The sequence below is a fragment of the Condylura cristata genome, unplaced genomic scaffold, assembly GCF_000260355.1.
Source record: "Condylura cristata isolate star-nosed mole 26May11 unplaced genomic scaffold, ConCri1.0 scaffold00033, whole genome shotgun sequence".
NCBI classification, from domain to species: Eukaryota; Metazoa; Chordata; class Mammalia; order Eulipotyphla; family Talpidae; genus Condylura; species Condylura cristata.
In genome coordinates, this window is record NW_004567134.1 from 14591186 (window position 1) to 14609371 (window position 18186).

The following is an 18186-nucleotide window of genomic DNA, read 5'->3' on the forward strand; positions in this document are numbered from 1 at the left end:
TGTACCGACGCCGGGCAGGGCCGGCAGCCTCCCTGAGCAGCGCCCTCTGCCCCCAGATGGCCCGGGTGAGGGTGGCCGCGTGCGCCGTGCACAGCACCTGCGGGGACTGCGTGGGGGCGGCCGACGCCTACTGCGGCTGGTGCACCCTGGAGACCCGGTGAGGCCCGCGGGACGGGGCGGGGGGGCCGGCCGCGGCCCGGGGCCTGACCTGCCTGGCCACGCAGGTGCGCCTTGCAGCGGGACTGCGCCAACTCCAGCCAGCCGCACTTCTGGACCAGCGCCAGCGAGGGCCCGGGCCGCTGCCCCACCATGAGCGTGCTGCCCGCCGAGATCGACGTGCACCAGGAGTACCCCGTGAGTCCCCGGCTCCTGCTCAGAAGCAGATGTGGGTGCCCTGCCCCTGCCCATGCCCAGGGCGGCCTGGAAAGTCAAGGTCAAGCCCCCTTCCACTCTGGAGATTGGGGGAGGTGCTGGGACGGACAGGCCCCCCACCACCCCAAGGGCGTCTCTGAGGCTGGCTGTCCTCCCCCGTCACCCGGGGGAGGACAGCTTCTGAGGACACTTTCTGAGCACCCAGCGGGGCCGGGGCCTCCTCCGTGCCTCTCGCCAACATGCACAGAGCCCGTTCCCCCGTTCCCGTCTGGCTCCGCAGGTGGCTGGGTGTGGGCGCGTCTGCCCATCACCCGCCGGTGCCCAGGGCACCTACTATGTGCAGGTGCAGCTTGAGACTAGTGTCCAGTCGCTCATCACAGCACAGACACCGCCGGCTCTGCAGGGCCTGGCAGGTTCTGGGGAAGAGAAGAAGCAGGCCGAGCGTTAAGCTGGTGTTACCACCGCGGAGAAGGTGGTAGCAGACCCGGGGGCGGAGTCACTCAGAGCAGGGCGTGCAGACGTGCCAGACCAGGTCAGGGTGGGGTCGCCGTCCACGTGGCCTGAGCCAAGGTGGGCATCTCGGAGGGCGCTGCCGGGATGCCCTGCGCCAGAGTCTTGGACGTGATGCTATTAGAGAGATGTCGGGGGCCAGAGGAGTCACGGGGAGCCTCCCGGGCCCCTCCAGATGGTCAGTTTCATCTCATAGAAGGGAGGCGGAGGCCCAGAGGGTGACCGGTGGGGTGCGTCCTCTGGCTGGAGTCCTCCCCCACCTCCCTCCCCAGGGCTGCCAGGGTGGGGCGGGCTGAGGGGAGTGGCTGCACCCCAGCTGAGGGTCCGTCCCCCCAGGGCATGATCCTGCAGATCTCGGGCAGCCTGCCCAGCCTCAGCGACATGGAGATGACCTGTGACTACGGGAACAGCACCCGCACTGTGGCCCGGGTCCCGGGCCCGGCCGTCGGGCACCACCAGATGGCCTACTGCAACCTCCTGCCCCGGGACCAGTTCCCGCCCTTCCCACCCCACCAAGGTCCGCACCCCTCACTGGGCTGGGGTACTGCTGGCGGGGTCCCTCGGCCGGGCCAGCCCCGAGGGGGTGGCGGATGGCACCTCGGGCGTGGCTGCTGCTGTCACGGCCTGGTGACCCCGCCCCCTCGTCCTCTCCCTGGCCTCCCCATCCATTCCAGACCACGTGACCGTGGACATGGCCGTGAGGGTTAACGGGCGGAACATCGTCGGGGCCACCTTCACCATCTACGACTGCAGCCGCACCGGGGAAGTGTACCCCCACACGGCGTGAGTGGCCCGGGGCTGGCCTCTGGGTGCTAGGACCAACCGAGCAGCCCAGAGGGGTCTCTGGCCTCCAGGAGGCCACGGGAGAGGCAGGCAGGCCCCGCGCCGTGCTCCCCTCGCCCAGGGCCCGGCCCCCGGGGGCTCCCAGGCTGCTGGGGCAGACAGAAGAGCTGCTTGCTCAGCCGGTCCCCTGCAGGCCCGAGTCTGTTCCCCACATACCTCTTGCAGCAGGGAGCTCCCTACCCTAAAAGGGCCCAAGGCCTCCCGCCAGCACCCTGTGCTGAGCCCTGCTGCTGTGCCCGGCTCCTGGGAGCAGGGGCGGCGGGGGTGGAGCCACATGGCTGAGGGCCCCTGTCTTCCAGCTGCACCAGCTGCCTGTCGGCGCGGTGGCCCTGTTTCTGGTGCACCCAGCAGCATGCCTGCGTCTCCAACCAGTCCCGGTGTGAGGCCTCCCCGAACCCCACGGTAAGCCCGGCCCCCAGGCTGGGGTGCCCCCGCTCCACTGTTTGATTGCCCTTTCCCCACCCGCTTGACGTGCTCAGGGCACGTGCACGTCGTTAAACGTGAGTCCTACTCTCTGTCCGACAGCTGTGTGCTCGAACAGCCCCGGCTGACCACGCCGACCGCCCTGGGCCCTGCTTCTGGTGGCGCCTGGGCCCTCGCAGCTCCCTGATGCTGCCAGGAGACTGAGTCTTCGACTTGGTGTTTTGGGGTGACAGCTTGACCCCTTAGCTCAGCCCCCTCCAGAGAGCCTGCAGGAGGAGAGCCCTTCTCTGCACAGGGGGCATGATGCTGGTGGGGGCGTCAGGGCTGTGGCCTGAGGTCAGGGCGCTCTGGATTTGAGCCTTTAATCCAAGCGCATCTGGCCTGAAGCCCGTGTGCTCCCCACTTCCCCAAATCGGGAGTGGCCCCTGCTCCACCATATTCCTGGGCTGGCGTCTGAGCTGGCCTCGAGGTGCTTCTGACCCCCGTGGGGTCCAGGCCCGGCCTGGAGGTACAGGAGGCTGGATTTAAGCAGTTGCACCAGCTGGCAGGGAGAGGGGACCAGGAGCAGACACAAAGGGAGAGGCGCACACCTTGCCCCTGGCTGGCTGGTTTCGGGCGGGTCTCGCCTTTGCCTGTGCCAGGGAAGAGCAGTTGGCATTGCTGAGACTGCCCTGGCAGGCTGCCGGGCCCGGGATGGGGCCGGGCTCCTGAGTCCAGAGCTCCTCTCGGCTAGATCTGGCTCGTGTCAGGCCCGTGAGGGGCCGGGGTGGGGCAGCTCCTCTCTCCAGGGAAGAAACGCTCCTGCACACTTTCCAGGCAGGGCAGAGGAGGTGGCCAGCTTACCCTCGGGAGCCTGGGCGCCCCGCACCCTGGCACGCAGACCGGAAGCAGCGCCAGTCCCCAGGCGTCTGCAGAGGCGTCCCTCGGAATCGCGAAGCAAGGGGCAGACCCGCGGGAGGGGTCCTGGCCTGAGCCTCAGCGGTGCTTAAGGAAGAGGAGCCGGCCAGAGCAAGGCTTGCCTCAAAGCACCGACGCACTAGTGGGGGGCAGCCCCCGAGCCGCGGGCTGGACGCCGTGATTTCCATGCCCGGCCAACCAGGACCCCTGCACTTGTCTTGGGGTCTGCACCTGCCCAGCACCCCCCGCCCCCCCGCCCGGGGCTGTGTGCAGCCAGGACTTGGTACAGGGGAGCGTGGAATGCGGGCAGCCTGCTTCTGCACCCCAACCTGGGGGGTGGGCAAGGAGGCCCCAGCCTCAACACGGTGCGTTCAGCACTTAGCAAGTGCCTGTTGTACCCCGCTAACCACGGTTCTGTCCCTGTCATGAGCCAAATGCCTGGGGTGTGACCTGTGGCTGTGTGACCCTGGGCAAGCCACTGACCATCCCTCCACCTGTGACCCCAGCTGAAAAGTGGGGCCCGCTTCAAAGGCCAAGGCCAAATCTGGAGTTAGACCGGCCAGGCGCCAGCTCCGTCCTTGGCACAGTGTTGCTCACTGACAGGTCACTCTGCTGGGCGGGCCAGGGAGACCCTCTCTGCAGAGGGAGCTCTGCACCAGGCCAGACAGAGGCACAGGTGCTCGCCAGCCCCGTGAATTACCCCCTGCAGGTCTGCAGCTCTGAGCGCTGGAGTCAGGGGGGGTGGGGGGGCTGCCTTTGAAGATTCTTGGTGCTCGAATTTGGGAGAATCCTCGAGAAAGCTGTGAGGACTCCTGCAGCCTGAGTGTCCCACGAGGGAGCCACCGGCACCTCCTTCTCTGCTCTGAGGGTGGGGTGGGGGCCCTCTGGGAGTCCACGCGTGCCGGGCCCTCACCCAGGTTTATGCGGCCCCCGGAGCTGCTGCCCGAGTGTGTCCCTGCGCCCAGCGTCCTGCCTTTTTGGCTCTGCCTGGAGTGTGGTCAGTCACCTGTAGTTTCCCGAGCCTGCGGATTTGGCCTGCCCAGCGCGTGGCCTCTTTCTGAGGTGTGGATGGAAGAGGCAGGTTCTGATGCCAGCAGGGAAGTCCTCGTTCACCCTGGCCATTCGCTCCTGGTGTGAAGTCGGGGTGGAAGCCCCTTCCAGGCACAGCTGGATGCAGGGGCCCAGCAGTGTCATCGGGCCTCCTGTCCTTCTGGTGGGCTCCATGCTTGGGCAGACCCTCCCTTGTGAGAGGGACGACCCCAGGCAGGTTGCCCATCCCCCACCATCAGGCAACATCACAGGTTTCTCTTTTTCATTGATTCTGCAGAAGTGCCATAGTTACGCCTCTCTGGCTGAGCAGGGGTCACTTACAGCCCCGAGGCCAGCGTGGGCCAGAGGCGCCCACCCACGCCTGCCACTAGGGTCAGCGTTTCCAACCACAGGCCTGGGAGGGAGGTTCCCCAAAGGCTGAGGCCACTCGGAGAGGGGGCTGGAGGCAGCAGCAGCTGGCGGGAGGTCAGCCGGCCCCGCAGCGCACGGCGCAGGGACTTGCAACGCTCGGCCAGCTCCACTCTGGGGGGCGGATTCAAGCACCATGCGGCCTCGGCTTCAGGGTCAAGGGGAGTAGGTGCCTTAGGGGTGGCCCCAGGCCTCTCCCTCTCGGGGAGCTCCTGTGGGGGTCCCCTGCCTGGTCCTCACTGCCCACCCCTGCTGGCCACTGACCCACGGGTGGAGAGAGCGGGAGGGCACACAGGGCCCCACGGCAGCTGCAGAGCAGAACTGGCAGCAGCCACAGACGCCGGTTGGAAGCACGTGGGCTCTGTTCCCTAAAATTCCAGGGGGGTTACGCACGCGATGGCAGCGGATGGACAGCCGTGGGGAGGGGCAGCGACCTGCGTCACTCACCGCATCAGGCCCCAGCTCCTGCCACGGGCACAGCTCCTGCCACGGGCACAGCACCCGGCAAGGCCCCAGCCAGGCCCGGCCCCTGGGCCCCGGTGGTCGCTCACAGCTGGACAGCTAGGACCTCTGGTGCTGCCCGCTCCGGCCTGGACGAACTGCTTTGTTTTCCCCGCTCAGCGTAGTCTGTAAAGTGGGGTGGGGTCGTCTCCTGGCCTGACTCTAGCCCAGGTCATGGCCTGCCAGGCCTGGGCAGCAGCAGGGTGGCACCAGTGTGGCTCGCCAGGGCCCCGTCCACCCCTGCTCTGGGCAGCGGGTGGGGCTGCCCTGATGGCATCGGTCCCCACAGCTGCTTGCTCGGGGCGTCCTCCCCGAGTCCACAGCGCCCTTCAGCCTGGAGCCGCCTTTCAGAGGTGGCTCTCAGAGATGGGGTGCAGCTGCTCCCCACAGCGGGAGGCCAAGGTGGGAGGGGCTGCGACCTTAGCCTCTGGCCCCCGTGGAGGCAGCAGCCTCCACCACCAGGCAGGTCCCTTTACCTCTGGGTGCCTCAGTCTGCTCACCTGTAATGGCACCAATAGAACCTCCTGCCCGTCGAAGAAATAATAATAGTGAACAGCCATATGCCAGAGACATTTTACGGGGGTGGAGCAGGCAGTGGGGTGCACTGGACTGTGGTGGCGGCACACGGGTGAACTGGTGACGGGAAGCCCACGGGGTGACAGCTGAGCTGGAAAAAGGCCCAAAATGACGTAAAAATCAACTACGGTATTAAAAAGGGAACAAACCTCCTGCGCGGAGTCGTGAAGCTGGAGGCAGCTGTGGCTGCACCTCGGGGTGCCGCCGGCCCTGACGCCGCTGCCCCCGGGGGGCCGAGCCCCGTCTCCTGAAACGCGCCGCCCCTTGTGTTTGGGTGCAGAGCCCCCGGGACTGCCCGCAGACCCTGCCTGCGCCCCTGGCCCCCGTGCCCACGGGCGGCGCCCAGAGCATCCTGGTGCCCGTGGCCAACGCCGCCGCCTTCCAGGTAAGTGAGGGCCGAGGGGAGCAGCTTCGGGGCTGGGGTCCCCACGCAGAGCTCCACGCCGCGCTTGCTTCCCCCCCAAGTTCCCAGATTCGGTCTGAGAAAGCCCTTCTCTCGCCAGCCGGGGCGCAGACAGGGGCGCGGGCGGTCAGGGCCGGCCCTGGGCGACAGTGGGCCACAGCAGCTCCTGAGGGCGCCCCGGTGGGGGGGTGAAGTATGACAGTGCCTTGGCCGGACCCCGGGACCCAGGTGGGAGCCCCCCGAGGCCCCCGCCCCCAGCCAGCACCAGGTGGTGACCAGGTCCTGTGACCCCGTGGGCGGGGCCCTGCACCAGGCAGACTCGTGACCCTGCAGCCACCTCCCTCGTTGGTGAGAGTGGCCAGGCCATCCCGTGGCCGCCCCTCCCCGCTGTCCGGTTGGGTCAGGGAAGCCCAGGAAGGGGGACTGGATCGGGTCACATGTGTGGTCTAGAACCCTGGCCCCGGACTCCCTGTCAAGTGCTCTCCCCTGCCACAGCCTGCCCCTCCCCCTCGCCCATCTGGGTGGGGGGCGGCATGCAGCCCCCCGGGGCCCCTCCTGCAGGAGTGTTGACGAGTCCTGGAGGCCTGCCAGCCACCCCCTCCCCAGCTCCTGGGGACTCGCCATCTGGCGCTTCCACGGGGAGCTGAGGCCCGTGACGGCTGTCACACGTGGGGGCCACGTGCCGGGCGACTGGGACGTGTGGGAGGACGGGTGGGGGGCCCTGGGCAGGCAGCGCCCCGGGAGTGACCGGCCGTGGAAGGAGAGCGCTGCTCCCGGCTGGGGCCCCGGCCCTGCTTCCTGGCGTGACTGGGTGACTGGGCGTGACCCCGTCTGCCTGCTCCGGAGGGGACCCTGAGGGGGCGGGTGGCCAGAGACGCCCCTGGGCTCTGTGTGCTGAGCCTGCCTCTGGGGGGCCCTAGGACAGGCTGGACCCCTGTCCTGAGGACAGACGCACCTCCTGCTCAGCACAGAGGGCCAGCTGCAGGTGTCAGCCTGTCGTCCGTTAGCCTCAGCTGGCGGTGCCAGGGCCCTGCGGCTGCTCGCTCCTCAGGGAGTCACATCGCAGCCACAGGGGCAGACGGGAGCTCTGCCTGGCCGGCGGGCTCGGCCTGACGCGCGAAATCCTTGGGGGTCTGTGTGAGGCCAAGGGCAAGTTGGGGCTGGGGGAGGGGCCCTGCTTATCCAGTCAGCAGGCATTAACTGGGCACCTCCTGCATACTCGTAACGGCGCCTGGATTAGGCACCAGTGTGCAGCTAGAGACACAGCTAGGGAGTAGCTGAGGTGGGATCTGAGCCTGAGTCTGGAGCCGGAGCTGTTCGAACTGCCGTCGGCTGCCCCTGGCAGAGAGCGAGCCCCGAGACTCACCGGCAGTGGGGGACCGGTAAACAGCTGGGCCAGGAGAGAAGGGTGGGCTAGACGTGGGGTGAGACCCTGGCCCGGCCCCCAGCGCACACCCACGGCTCACTGCAGAATGGAGGGGCACCCCCTGATTTGGGGGCGTTTTGGGGATCCTGGGGCGTTTGCGTGGGAATTTGACTTCTGTATTAAATTTGGGGGGGGGGGAACGGGCGGCAGCTGTTTGGGTAGGACGGACGGACTTGGGCCACGTTGGTCCGTGGTGGTGAGAGAAGCTCGTGTGGCCAGGCGTGGGGCTCCGGGGCGGACCCCGGACGTCAGTCACGCGGGAGCGTCCTGGCGTTATGAGCTGAGTCGTGAGCTTAGAGCCCCGGGGATGGGAGAGAGGGGCTTAGTGGCACGGACATCACACCCAGAGCCCCGGCCGGTCACCACCCTGCCTCTCCAGCTCTGGAAGTGTCCGTGGTCTCTCCGGAGGAGGCCACAGCCCGGGCGGAGCTCCCGGGCAGCGGTGCAGGCTGTGCTGGTGAGCTGCAGGGCCGCAGGTGCTGACCCGCCCCCTCTCCCATAGGGTGCGGCCCTAGAATGTAGCTTTGGGCTGGAGGAGAGCTTCGAGGCAGTGTGGGTGAACGAGTCAGCTGTCCGCTGCAGCCAAGTGGTGGTGAGTGGTGTGGCTGGGGGGCAGGTGCGGCACACCGCCCTCTCCTCTCACCCCTTCCCCCTGCTGGCGCCCATCCCCGACAGCCTGGCCCTCGCCCTCCCACGACATCCCCTCCCTCAGCGAGCCAGATGTCACCGTGCCCGTCACACGCTGTCCTCTCTCCCTGCAGCTGCACACGACCCAGGAGAGCCAGGCGTTTCCACTCAGCCTCCAGCTAAAGGGGCAGCCGGCCCGGTTTCTGGACAGCCCTGACCCAGTGACAGGTGGGAGGCCCTTGCAGCCCGTGGCCACAGGGGACTTGGCCGAAAAGGGTGGGACTCGGCCTTGGGGCGCTCTGCCAGCCCTCACCTGGCAGTCCCAGGCTCACTGCAGCCTTCCCAGCCCCAGCTCCGCGCCCGGCCCCCTGCCTGGACCTCAGCGGGGCCGCGGGGCGCCAGGCCACGCCCTGGGCAGCTCCGGGCTGCTTCCCACCCTCCCCTGCGCGTCTGCCCCTTCCAGTGTGAGACGAGGGCACATGGCCACGGTTTTTTGCATAGCGCCTGGTGGGCATTTGCTGAGAGAACCCACGTGAAACCTCACAACAGTGTTGGGGGGCAGTTAGCACCCCCAAATGGCAGTTGGCGACCTTGTGTTAGTAGACGTTTGAATGGACCCTTTAGGGGTCTGTATGTCCATGGGGAGTCTCGGCCATCCCTAGTGTCCATGGGGACACAGCCACCCCCATATCCACCCTGAGGGCCCCAGAACCTGCCCACACATTCGAGGCCCTGGGGAGCCCTGCCTGCACGCAATCTTCGGCCGTGCCGAGGGACTGAGGCCCGGTACCCACAGATCCCACCTTGCTCACTGGTCCCCTGGCATGTGGGAGCTCTGCGGATAGGGAACAGGCTGACTCAGGCTGAGGTGCGTCCCCTCTGCCCCAAGACGGCTGTGCGCCGCGGGCAGGTCACTCGAGCTCTCTGAGCCGCCTGGCCCACGGGGCTGACACGCAGCTCTCCTGGTGGGATCATGGTGTTTAGCACAGGCCCGGGGAGCGGGGGAGAGGTACTGTGCGTCTGATGGGGCCCCTGCCGCCGTGGGACACCGTGGGGGGCGGGGGGGCTCACCGAGCTGCCTGTCTCCCCAGTGGAGGTCTACAACTGCGCCGTGGGCAGCCCCGACTGCTCCCAGTGCCTGGGCCGCGAGGACCTGGGTCACCTGTGTGTGTGGAGTGACGGCTGCCGCCTGCGGGGCCCCCTGCAGCCCCTGCCGGGCTCCTGCCCCGCCCCTGAGATCCGAATGGTGAGTCCCCCAGCCCGGAAGCCGTGTGCACCCCCACGGTGCCCCCCCTGGGCCGGGCTTGCAATCGCAGGGTTGTTACCTACAAGCTCCTGCTGGGAGTCTCTGCCGACACACGTCTGGTGGGGAGCAGTGCCCTGGGGGGCCAGGGGCGGAGATGAGTAAGGAAATAAACAGCTTATAGGGAGCGAGGCGGGTGTGGGAGCCGAGGAGAGGCGGGAAGAGCAGGCAGCGTCACCGGAGGCCTCGCCGTCCGCGATGTGGTAACTGGACCACCCAGAGCTCCGCGTGGAGTTTGAGCTGACAGAGCTGATTAAGATGTGGTCTGTCTGCGCGGCTAACGCGATGCCGCCAGGGCAGGATGAAATGTCACTGCTGACATTTCACATGGGAAATGGGAAATGCACAGGGGAAGAGCTCAAGGGAGCCGAGTGTGGCAAAGCAAGCCGGCACCTGGGCAAATTCTGGGCGCTCTCAGCCTCGCCGGCACAGAGCAGGCTCGCCACGGTGACGTGACCAAGCAAAACAGACGGCAGCCAGCAGCCACTCGCCAGCGGAGGGGTGGGGCGCTGGGGTGTGTGGGGGTCAGCTGAAATGGCCACGGCAGGCCCCTCCTAGAGGAAGGAAAATGAGCTCGGAGGCCACGTAACACTCGGCGTAATCTTATAAGCTCAGGCGCGCTCACAGACACTTTGAAGACGGGAGAAAAGTCTCGGGGCGGATTCCGAGGGCGTATCCTGGCTCAGCGGCTCGTCCCGGCCCAGCAGCGCTGCTGAGATGCGGCTCCGGGGTCAGACGCGGCCACCCGGGCCTCCCCAGGACACTGACTGCGCCCGTGGGCAGGGACGCCCCCGGGCCCCGGCAGTGCACACACAGTCCCGGCGACCTGCTTGGTGACGCAGCCTTGACCCCTTTCGTCCCTTTCTCTGGTCTCCTGGCAGATTGAGCCCCTGAGTGGCCCCTTGGAAGGGGGGACCCTGCTGACCATCCGTGGCCGGAACCTGGGCCGACGGTTCAGCGACGTGGCCCAGGGCGTGTGGATCGGCAGCGTGGCCTGTGAGCCGCTGGCCGACCGGTACACGGTGTCGGAGGAGTGAGTATCGCTGCCCCCGGACGCGGCCTGCCCCCGGCCCGCCTCCTCGCTGTGGTGCTGGTCCCGGAGGTCCCTCCCTCGGGGCCCCCGGCCGCGCTTGAGCCATCCCCCACGGCAGGCCTTTGCAGGGGGACTCCCCTCTGCCCTTCAGGGCCCGCTGCGCCCGGAACCCCCGTGTTAACCGCGGCCTCCCTGCCCCACGTTACTGCTCTGACGTGGTTTGCTGATAGGGGGGTGGGAGGCCGCAGCGTGGCTGCTTGGGCCCTCAGAGCGGGCCGGGGCGGCCTCCTTCCGGGAGCCTTGCCATAAGTGCCAGGCTGGCTGGGGACTCCCCAGTGGGCCCGTTGTTCACCCCCCTCGCCCTCTTCTGATGCCACGGGGCCCGGGAGCGCTGAGGGGGTGCGGGGGTGCGGAGGGGACCTCTGCCAGCCCTCGGGGCCCAGAGGCCCGGAGAGGGGTTTCCTAGCTGATGGGGCAGGAGCGTCACAGTGCACAGGGCTGGGGTGTCATGGGGCGGTGTGCGGGGGAGCGGCCGGGCGGCGCCTGCCCGGCCGGCCGCCCCCGACCGCAGCTGCCCCCCAGGATTGTGTGCGCCACCGGGCCAGCCCCGGGGGTGTTCGCGGACGTGGTGACGGTGAACGCCTCCACGGAGGGCAAGTCTCGGGAGCGCTTCTCCTACGTGGTAAGGGGCCCGCCCCCCACCAGCGCCTGCCCCCACGCCTCTCCGGCCAAGCCCTGACCCTGCCTCCCCCCAGCTGCCCCTGGTCCACTCCCTGGAGCCGGCTGTGGGCCCCAAGGCCGGGGGCACCAGGATCACCGTCCACGGGAGTGAGCTGCACGTGGGCTCGGAGCTGCAGGTCCTGGTGAACGACACGGAGCCCTGCACCGAGCTCGTGTAAGCGGGGGGCGTCCGGTGGGCCGTGGCGGCAGCTGGGGCCGCGGGGCGGGGGCCTGACGCAGCGTCCCACAGGCGCACGGAGGCCAGCATCGCCTGCACGGTGCCCGGGGGTGCCCTGCCCGCCTCGGTGCCCGCCTCGGTGCCCGTGTGTGTGCGCTTCGAGCACCGCGGCTGCGTGGGCGGCAACCTCACCTTCTGGTACATGCGGAACCCGGTCATCACGGCCATCAGCCCCCGCCGGAGCCCTGTCAGGTGAGGTCCGGCCCCCCTGACTCACGCCGACCCCCGCCAGCGCCCGCGGACGGGCTGACGGCGTGCTGTCCCCACAGCGGCGGCAGGACCATCACGGTGGCCGGCGAGCGCTTCCACATGGTGCAGAACGTGTCCATGGCTGTGCACCGCATCGGCCGCGAGCCCACGGTGGGCCGGGGCGCGGGGGGCAGGCTGGGGTGCCCGTGCCGGGCCTCGCTCCGAGGCTGTCCCGCTTCCCGTCTGCCCCCCAGCGCGCCTCGCCCCGTCTGTCCCCTTCGCCCTCGCGCCTGCCCCTTTCGGTCCGTCCGTCCCCCCTGACCGTCCCCCCTGACCTCGGCCCGGCCCTCTCCCGCCAGCTCTGTAAGGTCCTGAACGCCACCCTCATCACCTGCCCGTCCCCCGGGGCCCTGAGCAACGCCTCGGCGCCGGTGGAATTCTTCATCAACGGCCGGGCCTACGCGGACGAGCTGGCCGCGGCGGAGGAGCTGCTGGACTCCGAGGAGGCACAGCGGAGCAGCAGGTTCCGCCTGGACTACCTCCCCGACCCGCAGTTTTCTACAGCCAAGAGGGAGAAGTGGATCAAGCACCACCCGGGGGAGCCCCTGACCCTGGTCATCCACGTGAGCGCCGGCGGGGGCCGGCAGGGCTGGCAGGGGCAGGGCCCAGCCCCGGGCCTCGGTGGGCGCCCCCCCCCCAACAAGCACCCCCTTGCTGCGCCGCAGAAGGAGCAGGACAGCCTGGAGCTCGAGAGCCACGAGTACCGGGTCAAGATCGGCCAGGTGGCCTGCGACATCCAGATCGTCTCGGACAGGGTCATCCACTGCTCGGTCAACGAGTCCCTGGGCACAGCGGAGGGGCAGCTTCCCATCACGGTGAGTGCCCTGGGCGCTGAGGCCCCGCTCCCCTCCCCCACGTGGCGGCCGCGTCCTCCGCTGGAGCTCAGGGCTGAGCCCGAGGGCTTCGTGGCCTGCCCGAGGCCAGCGGGTGGGGTGGGGGTCCAGCTTGACCTGCTGGGGCTGGGTTTTCAGGGGCCACGGCGACTCCCCCTGCGCCCCACCCCCAGCCCGCTTGGTGCCGGAGGAGTCCGAGCCGCGTCCCAGCCGGTGGGGGGTGGGGAGGGAGGCGGGAGCAGCGAGGGTCACCCGCAGGCCGGGACGGTCTCACGCCCTCAGGGGGCGGCCCCGACTGGGAGGAGCCTTCGCCCTCCCCCAGCCCGCTCCGGGGGCTCAGACCCCCACCACGGTCTCCTGGCGCCAGACCGCAGCCAGGCCCCGGGGACGGCTGGCCCTCGCCCCCCTGGCTCTTCTCCGGCTGTCGTGGTCATCACAGCCCCCGTGCCCCGGCCCGGGGCCGTGGCTGGACAAGCGTCACCTAGTTTATTATAGTCCTGCCTCCTCCAGGGGTAGCTGTGGCGTCTGAGGCTCAGAGGGCTTAGGTCACTTGCCCCTCGCTACGCTAATGAGCAGGGCCCAGTGCCTGTCGGGGAAGCTCAGCCAGCTCCGCTCCGCACAGGTCCAGGTGGGGAACTTCAACCAGACCATCGCCACGCTGCAGCTGGGGGGCAGCGAGACCGCCATCATCGTGTCCATCGTCATCTGCAGCGTGCTGCTGCTGCTGTCGGTGGTCGGTGAGGCGCCTGGGCGCGGCGGGCCGGCCCCTCCCCCTGCCCCGCTCCTCTGAAGACCCGCAGTGGGCTGGGGTGCGGCTGGACCAAGGCTGGGGGGTGAAACAGCTTAGCCAGAGCGGGGAGGCGTCCGGGCGCAGCACGGGGCTGCAGGGCGCCGAAGCTGCGGGGCCAGGCTGCGCCTTTGGGGCCTTGTCCGCCAGTCGGCAGGGAGCTGGGGGGGCGGGGGGGGGCCAGGGAAGGCGACCCACACGCAGTCCCGGCCGTCACTCAGCCAGCCACTGCGTGCACTGTCCCGGCGAAGTCGGGCAGCGTCTCTGCTGCGGCGACCCCGGAAGCTGTCCCCATCGCTGAGTGTCGCCCGGCTGCGCCTTAGTTTAGCTGCCAAGACCGTGACTGTAAGGTCACCTGCCCCGCACCCATCGCTGGAGGGAGGAACGGGCGAGGGCTTCGGGAAAGCAGCTCTCTCCGGGACGGTCGCCGTGTGCCCCTCCTGGGCGACGCGCGTCCACACCCGGCCTAATGCCCAGAGGCGGGGTGACCCCAGCGGCCATCAGCTGGTGAACGGATGGGGGCTCTCGTTCCGCGGGGGGTCGTTGAGCCCTAAGCAGGCGTGCGGAGCCAGCTGCGGCCTGGGAAATTGCATTTCTCGGCTGAATGAAAGGAGCCGGCTCCAGAAGACATAAGTTATGCAATTTACTTTCCCTGAGGTGTCCAGGCTGGGTAACGCCATGGTGAGGGACGCAGGTCAGCAGTGCCGGGGGCGGGGTGGTAGCCAGCGGCTACGGGCATCGGGGGCAGGCACTGTTCTGTGCCCAGCTAAAAGCCACTGGCTGGCACACTTTCGGGAGTGGATTACGGCGCGTACTTACATGTCCTTAGGGCGATTTCCAAGGACGTAAATATTCAAGGCAGGAGAGAAGGCCAGGAGGTGACAGGAACACGTCCCCACCCTTTCGTCCTGTGTGGGCCGGCCCCTGGCTGCCACTCGTTCTGTAACCACCCGGGGTGTCCCCACGCTCTGGACTATGTATAAAAAACATAAGACACAGATTCTCTCCGCCCCAGAAAGAGGTTATAATGTTGCTGTCTAATTTACTTAATTCGCAAGTTAACACTTGGTCGCAGAGAAAAAACTGAAAAATGCCCAGCCGTGGCACAGAAGCCGCGCTCGCTCTCCCCGGGGGACCCCCGCCCCCAGCCCTGTGCCGGGCGGGTCCGGCCCCCCGGCGCCTGCCAGGCCTGAGCCGCCTCTGCTGCCCACAGCCCTGTTCGTCTTCTGCACCAAGAGCCGCCGGGCCGAGCGCTACTGGCAGAAGACGCTGCTGCAGATGGAGGAGATGGAGTCTCAGATCCGAGAGGAGATCCGCAAAGGTGGGGGCCGCAGGACGGTGGGCCCCGGTCCCCGGGGGGGGGGGGGTCCCGCCGCTCACCGCCCCGCCCGCCAGGGTTTGCTGAGCTGCAGACGGACATGACGGACCTGACCAAGGAGCTGAACCGCAGCCAGGGCATCCCCTTCCTGGAGTACAAGCACTTCGTGACCCGCACCTTCTTCCCCAAGGTCAGGCCGCCGAGCCCGCCCCGGCCTCCCGCTGCGGCCAGCCTCGAGGGCACTTTAGGCGGGAGGGGAGCTCAGCGGGGGGGCCCCTTGAGCGGTGCAGCCCGGCCTGGCGCCGAGGGAGGGGGCTGTGTCCCCCCACGTTCCCCCTGCTCACTTCTGTCTGTACAGAAGCAGGGCTGCTGGGCTTGCGTCTTCGCTCGGTGCGGGCGGGCCCGAGGCCACTGGCCGCTCACTGCCAGCCTGGCCGGCTCCACGCCCCTCCTGCCTGGGTCCCCTCCGGGACCACCGCCTGTCCTGACCTCCGTCGCCCGTTCAGGGCATTTATGACGGCGGCCAGTGCCCTCTCCAGGGCCACAGTTGCTTTAGTTCCACACAGCAGCCCAGAGAGGCCACGGCCTGGCCCTGCCAGCCTTCCTGCCTCAGTTTCCCCCATTCCACACTGACCAGCTCTTGCTCCCTCCTTTGCCCGTGCACTCTCCCCTGTAGGCAGTTCTGAGGCTCCCGGCCTCAGGCTCCCAGGGGTCCCGGGCCGGGCCCCACCGCTCCCTGGCCGTTTGGCTTGCCGAGCGGCTCCTGCCCGCCTGCGGGGTCCGCGGCCCTCCGAGCTGCTGCTTCTGCCTCCACAGTGCTCCTCTGTCTACGAAGAGTGCTACGTGCTGCCCCCCCAGACCGTCAACTCCCAGGGCAGCTCCCCCGTGCAGGAGACCCACCCCCTGCTGGGGGAGTGGAAGGTGAGCACCCCACTTCACTCGTGCGCACGCACACCCCCCCACCTGCCAGTCTTCAGCTCATCCGACCCTTTGGCCCCGAGCGTGGCGGCCACTGGAAGGCAGTGAGCGCCCATCCCAGGAGCGGCCCAGCACCCCGTCAGGGTGCTTTACCAGCTGACCTTCAGGCCAGGTGGGGAGCACTGGCCATCCCACAGCAGCTGCTGCTTAGAGATCTGAAGACCAGGGGGCCCCGCCCAGGCGCTTGTCGGGGCCCCATTCTGCTGCCCACGGAGCCACAGGAGGCCTCGGCCCAGCGTCCGAGGTGCCGGGCCCCGCCGCCTCACCCCGCCGCTGCTGCCGCAGGTCCCCGAGAGCTGCCGGCCCAACATGGAAGAGGGGATCAGCCTGTTCTCCTCGCTGCTCAACAACAAGCACTTCCTCATCGTCTTCGTGCACGCGCTGGAGCAGCAGAAGGACTTCGCTGTGCGGGACAGGTCAGCGGCGGCCGCGGGGAGGGCCACCGGGCACGCCCGCCGACCCTGGGCAGCCCGCATCGCCCGGCATCGGGCCCCGTCCCCCTCCCGGGACATCCCAGATGCGCCTCAGCCGCGCTCACTGCACAGGTGTGGCTGGGGTGGGGGGCCGTCCTCCTCATCACCAGGGCGCCCCGCCCCGTGGCCCAGGTCTTTGAGGCGGGGTGGGTGCTGACCCAGGCCCCCACAGGTGCAGCCTGGCCTCCCTGCTCACCATCGCGCTCCATGGCAAGCTGGAGTACTACACGGGCATCATGAAGGAGCTGCTGGTGGACCTCATCGACGCCTCGGCCGCCAAGAACCCCAAGCTCATGCTGCGGCGCACGGAGTCGGTGGTGGAGAAGATGCTCACCAACTGGATGTCCATCTGCATGTACAGCTGCCTGCGGGTGAGCCGTGGGCCGCGCCGTGGGGGGCCCGGGCCCGTCGCGGGCCGGAAGCCGAGGCTCAGGCGGGCCAGGCCCCGCCAGGGTGGGGAGCAACGGGGGCAGAGCCGAGGCCATCAGCACCTCTCAGTCCTCGCACCCCCGTGAGCCTCTGGGCCTGGGAGAGCAGCCCGAGCCCCGGACACAGATGTGGACACTGGACTTAAACCACAGCAGTAAGCGCCACAGTGGGGCTCAGCCCTGAGCGCGCTCTGGCCCTGCTTGGGGCTTCAGGGTGTTTCCTGGAGCAGGTGGGGCAGGAGCTGCAGGCTGTGGTGCAGCGCGGGCTAAGGTTGGGAGGAGGGGTGCTCTCGCGCAGCTGCACAACGGACCCGAGAGGGGATGGGCACGTCCCTCCATCCCCTCCCTGGGAAGCAGGGGTCAGGGAGCCATGTGGGGTCGTGGAGAAAGCCCGCTGGAGCCCAGAGGTAGGCCTCAGATGTCCCGGGTTCCATCTGGTCTTTGGTACAGACCACCTGTGTGACCCTGGACAAGTCACTGGGCCTTGCTTTGGCTTCTGGTAAATGGCCCAGGGCTCCCAGGAGTCTGGAGGAGCCCCTAGGCCCTGCTAAGTGGGGGTGTGGGGTGGAATGGGGGCGGCTGGCTGGGGAAGGGCCTTCGGGGTGCCTGGTCTCCGTCTTCACTGCTGCCTATCCTGGCTGTCAGGGGAGACCAGCCCACAGTGGCCATGGTGCACTCTGGACCCAGCCCCTGGCCCCTTGGGCCTTGCCAAGCCTCCCCAAGGGGCCTCGGCAGCTCAGGAAGAACTGGCACGCGGGCTCAGTCTGCCAGGTCTCCCTGATAATTACGCTCTTAGTCTTTCTCTAAGTCAACTCACCACTTGTACAGCCGGGCCACCCGCTAGACAGTGGCCGTATCAGCTTGAGGGGGCCATGGCGGCCGAGTCCCTTTCCAGCTTCACCCCTTCTGAAAGAGGGGGATGCCAAGGCAGGGCTGCTTGGGGCGCCAGCTCCACTCTTGCCAGGCTGCGATTTAGGTTATTCGAGGCCACGTCCGTGTTCTGGTTCCACCTGAACTCACCCTGCGAGGCGTAGCGAGGGGCACGGCCGGGGAGCCAGCCACCCAGGGCTCAGGTCCAGCCGCGCCACTTCCTGCTGGCGACCTGGGCAGGTCGCTCGCCCTCTCTGAGCCTCGGAGTGAGGCCGGTACCTGGTGCCCGGAAGGCTGCTGGGGGCACGAATGGCCTGGGGCCGGTGTTCAAGCTTGGAACCCCTGGGGGACGGTGCTGGGGACCAGGGCCCCAGAGGGCGGCAGCAGGCAGCCTCGGGGTGCTGGTCCAGGGGCAGGGAAGGCCCCAGGCAGGGACCCCGCCAGGGCGGAGGCTTAGGGGCTGGGACCTGGGGTGCCCAGGAGGAGCTGACAGGGCCACGCTCACCCAGGAAACCGTCGGGGAGCCGTTCTTCCTGCTCCTGTGCGCCATCAAGCAGCAGATCAACAAGGGCTCCATCGACGCCATCACGGGCAAGGCCCGCTACACCCTCAACGAGGAGTGGCTGCTGCGGGAGAACATCGAGGCCAAGCCCCGGGTGAGCCGCGTGGGGGCGGCGCGTGGCTCCCCGCCGCCCCGGGCCCGCCCCGCCCGCCCGGGCCGGGAGTGAGGGGAGCTCGCTCACCTGCCGCTCTCTCCCGCAGAACCTGAACGTGTCCTTCCAGGGCTGCGGCATGGACTCGCTGAGCGTGCGGGCCGTGGACACCGACACGCTGACGCAGGTGAAGGAGAAGGTCCTGGAGGCCTTCTGCAAGAACGTGCCCTACTCACAGTGGCCGCGCGCCGAGGACGTCGACCTCGG

At 68.6% G+C, this 18186-nt stretch overlaps 1 protein-coding gene across 1 annotated transcript in view; it reads left to right on the plus strand.

Moving 5' to 3' along the window:
• PLXND1 (plexin D1) overlaps nucleotides 1-18186 on the plus strand; it is a 40109-nt gene that overhangs the window by 16648 nt on the left and 5275 nt on the right. Inside the window, exons 5-28 of the mRNA XM_012732082.1 lie at nucleotides 57-157; nucleotides 225-354; nucleotides 1219-1399; nucleotides 1557-1665; nucleotides 2025-2127; nucleotides 5861-5965; nucleotides 7912-8001; nucleotides 8171-8264; nucleotides 9128-9282; nucleotides 10221-10372; nucleotides 10955-11054; nucleotides 11128-11267; nucleotides 11343-11522; nucleotides 11600-11690; nucleotides 11879-12142; nucleotides 12245-12394; nucleotides 13035-13149; nucleotides 14413-14520; nucleotides 14595-14707; nucleotides 15334-15438; nucleotides 15781-15911; nucleotides 16141-16339; nucleotides 17776-17922; nucleotides 18029-18186. Of these exons, the coding sequence (XP_012587536.1) occupies nucleotides 57-157; nucleotides 225-354; nucleotides 1219-1399; nucleotides 1557-1665; nucleotides 2025-2127; nucleotides 5861-5965; nucleotides 7912-8001; nucleotides 8171-8264; nucleotides 9128-9282; nucleotides 10221-10372; nucleotides 10955-11054; nucleotides 11128-11267; nucleotides 11343-11522; nucleotides 11600-11690; nucleotides 11879-12142; nucleotides 12245-12394; nucleotides 13035-13149; nucleotides 14413-14520; nucleotides 14595-14707; nucleotides 15334-15438; nucleotides 15781-15911; nucleotides 16141-16339; nucleotides 17776-17922; nucleotides 18029-18186 (3221 nt within the window). The remainder of the gene's footprint in view (nucleotides 1-56; nucleotides 158-224; nucleotides 355-1218; nucleotides 1400-1556; nucleotides 1666-2024; nucleotides 2128-5860; nucleotides 5966-7911; nucleotides 8002-8170; nucleotides 8265-9127; nucleotides 9283-10220; nucleotides 10373-10954; nucleotides 11055-11127; nucleotides 11268-11342; nucleotides 11523-11599; nucleotides 11691-11878; nucleotides 12143-12244; nucleotides 12395-13034; nucleotides 13150-14412; nucleotides 14521-14594; nucleotides 14708-15333; nucleotides 15439-15780; nucleotides 15912-16140; nucleotides 16340-17775; nucleotides 17923-18028) is intronic.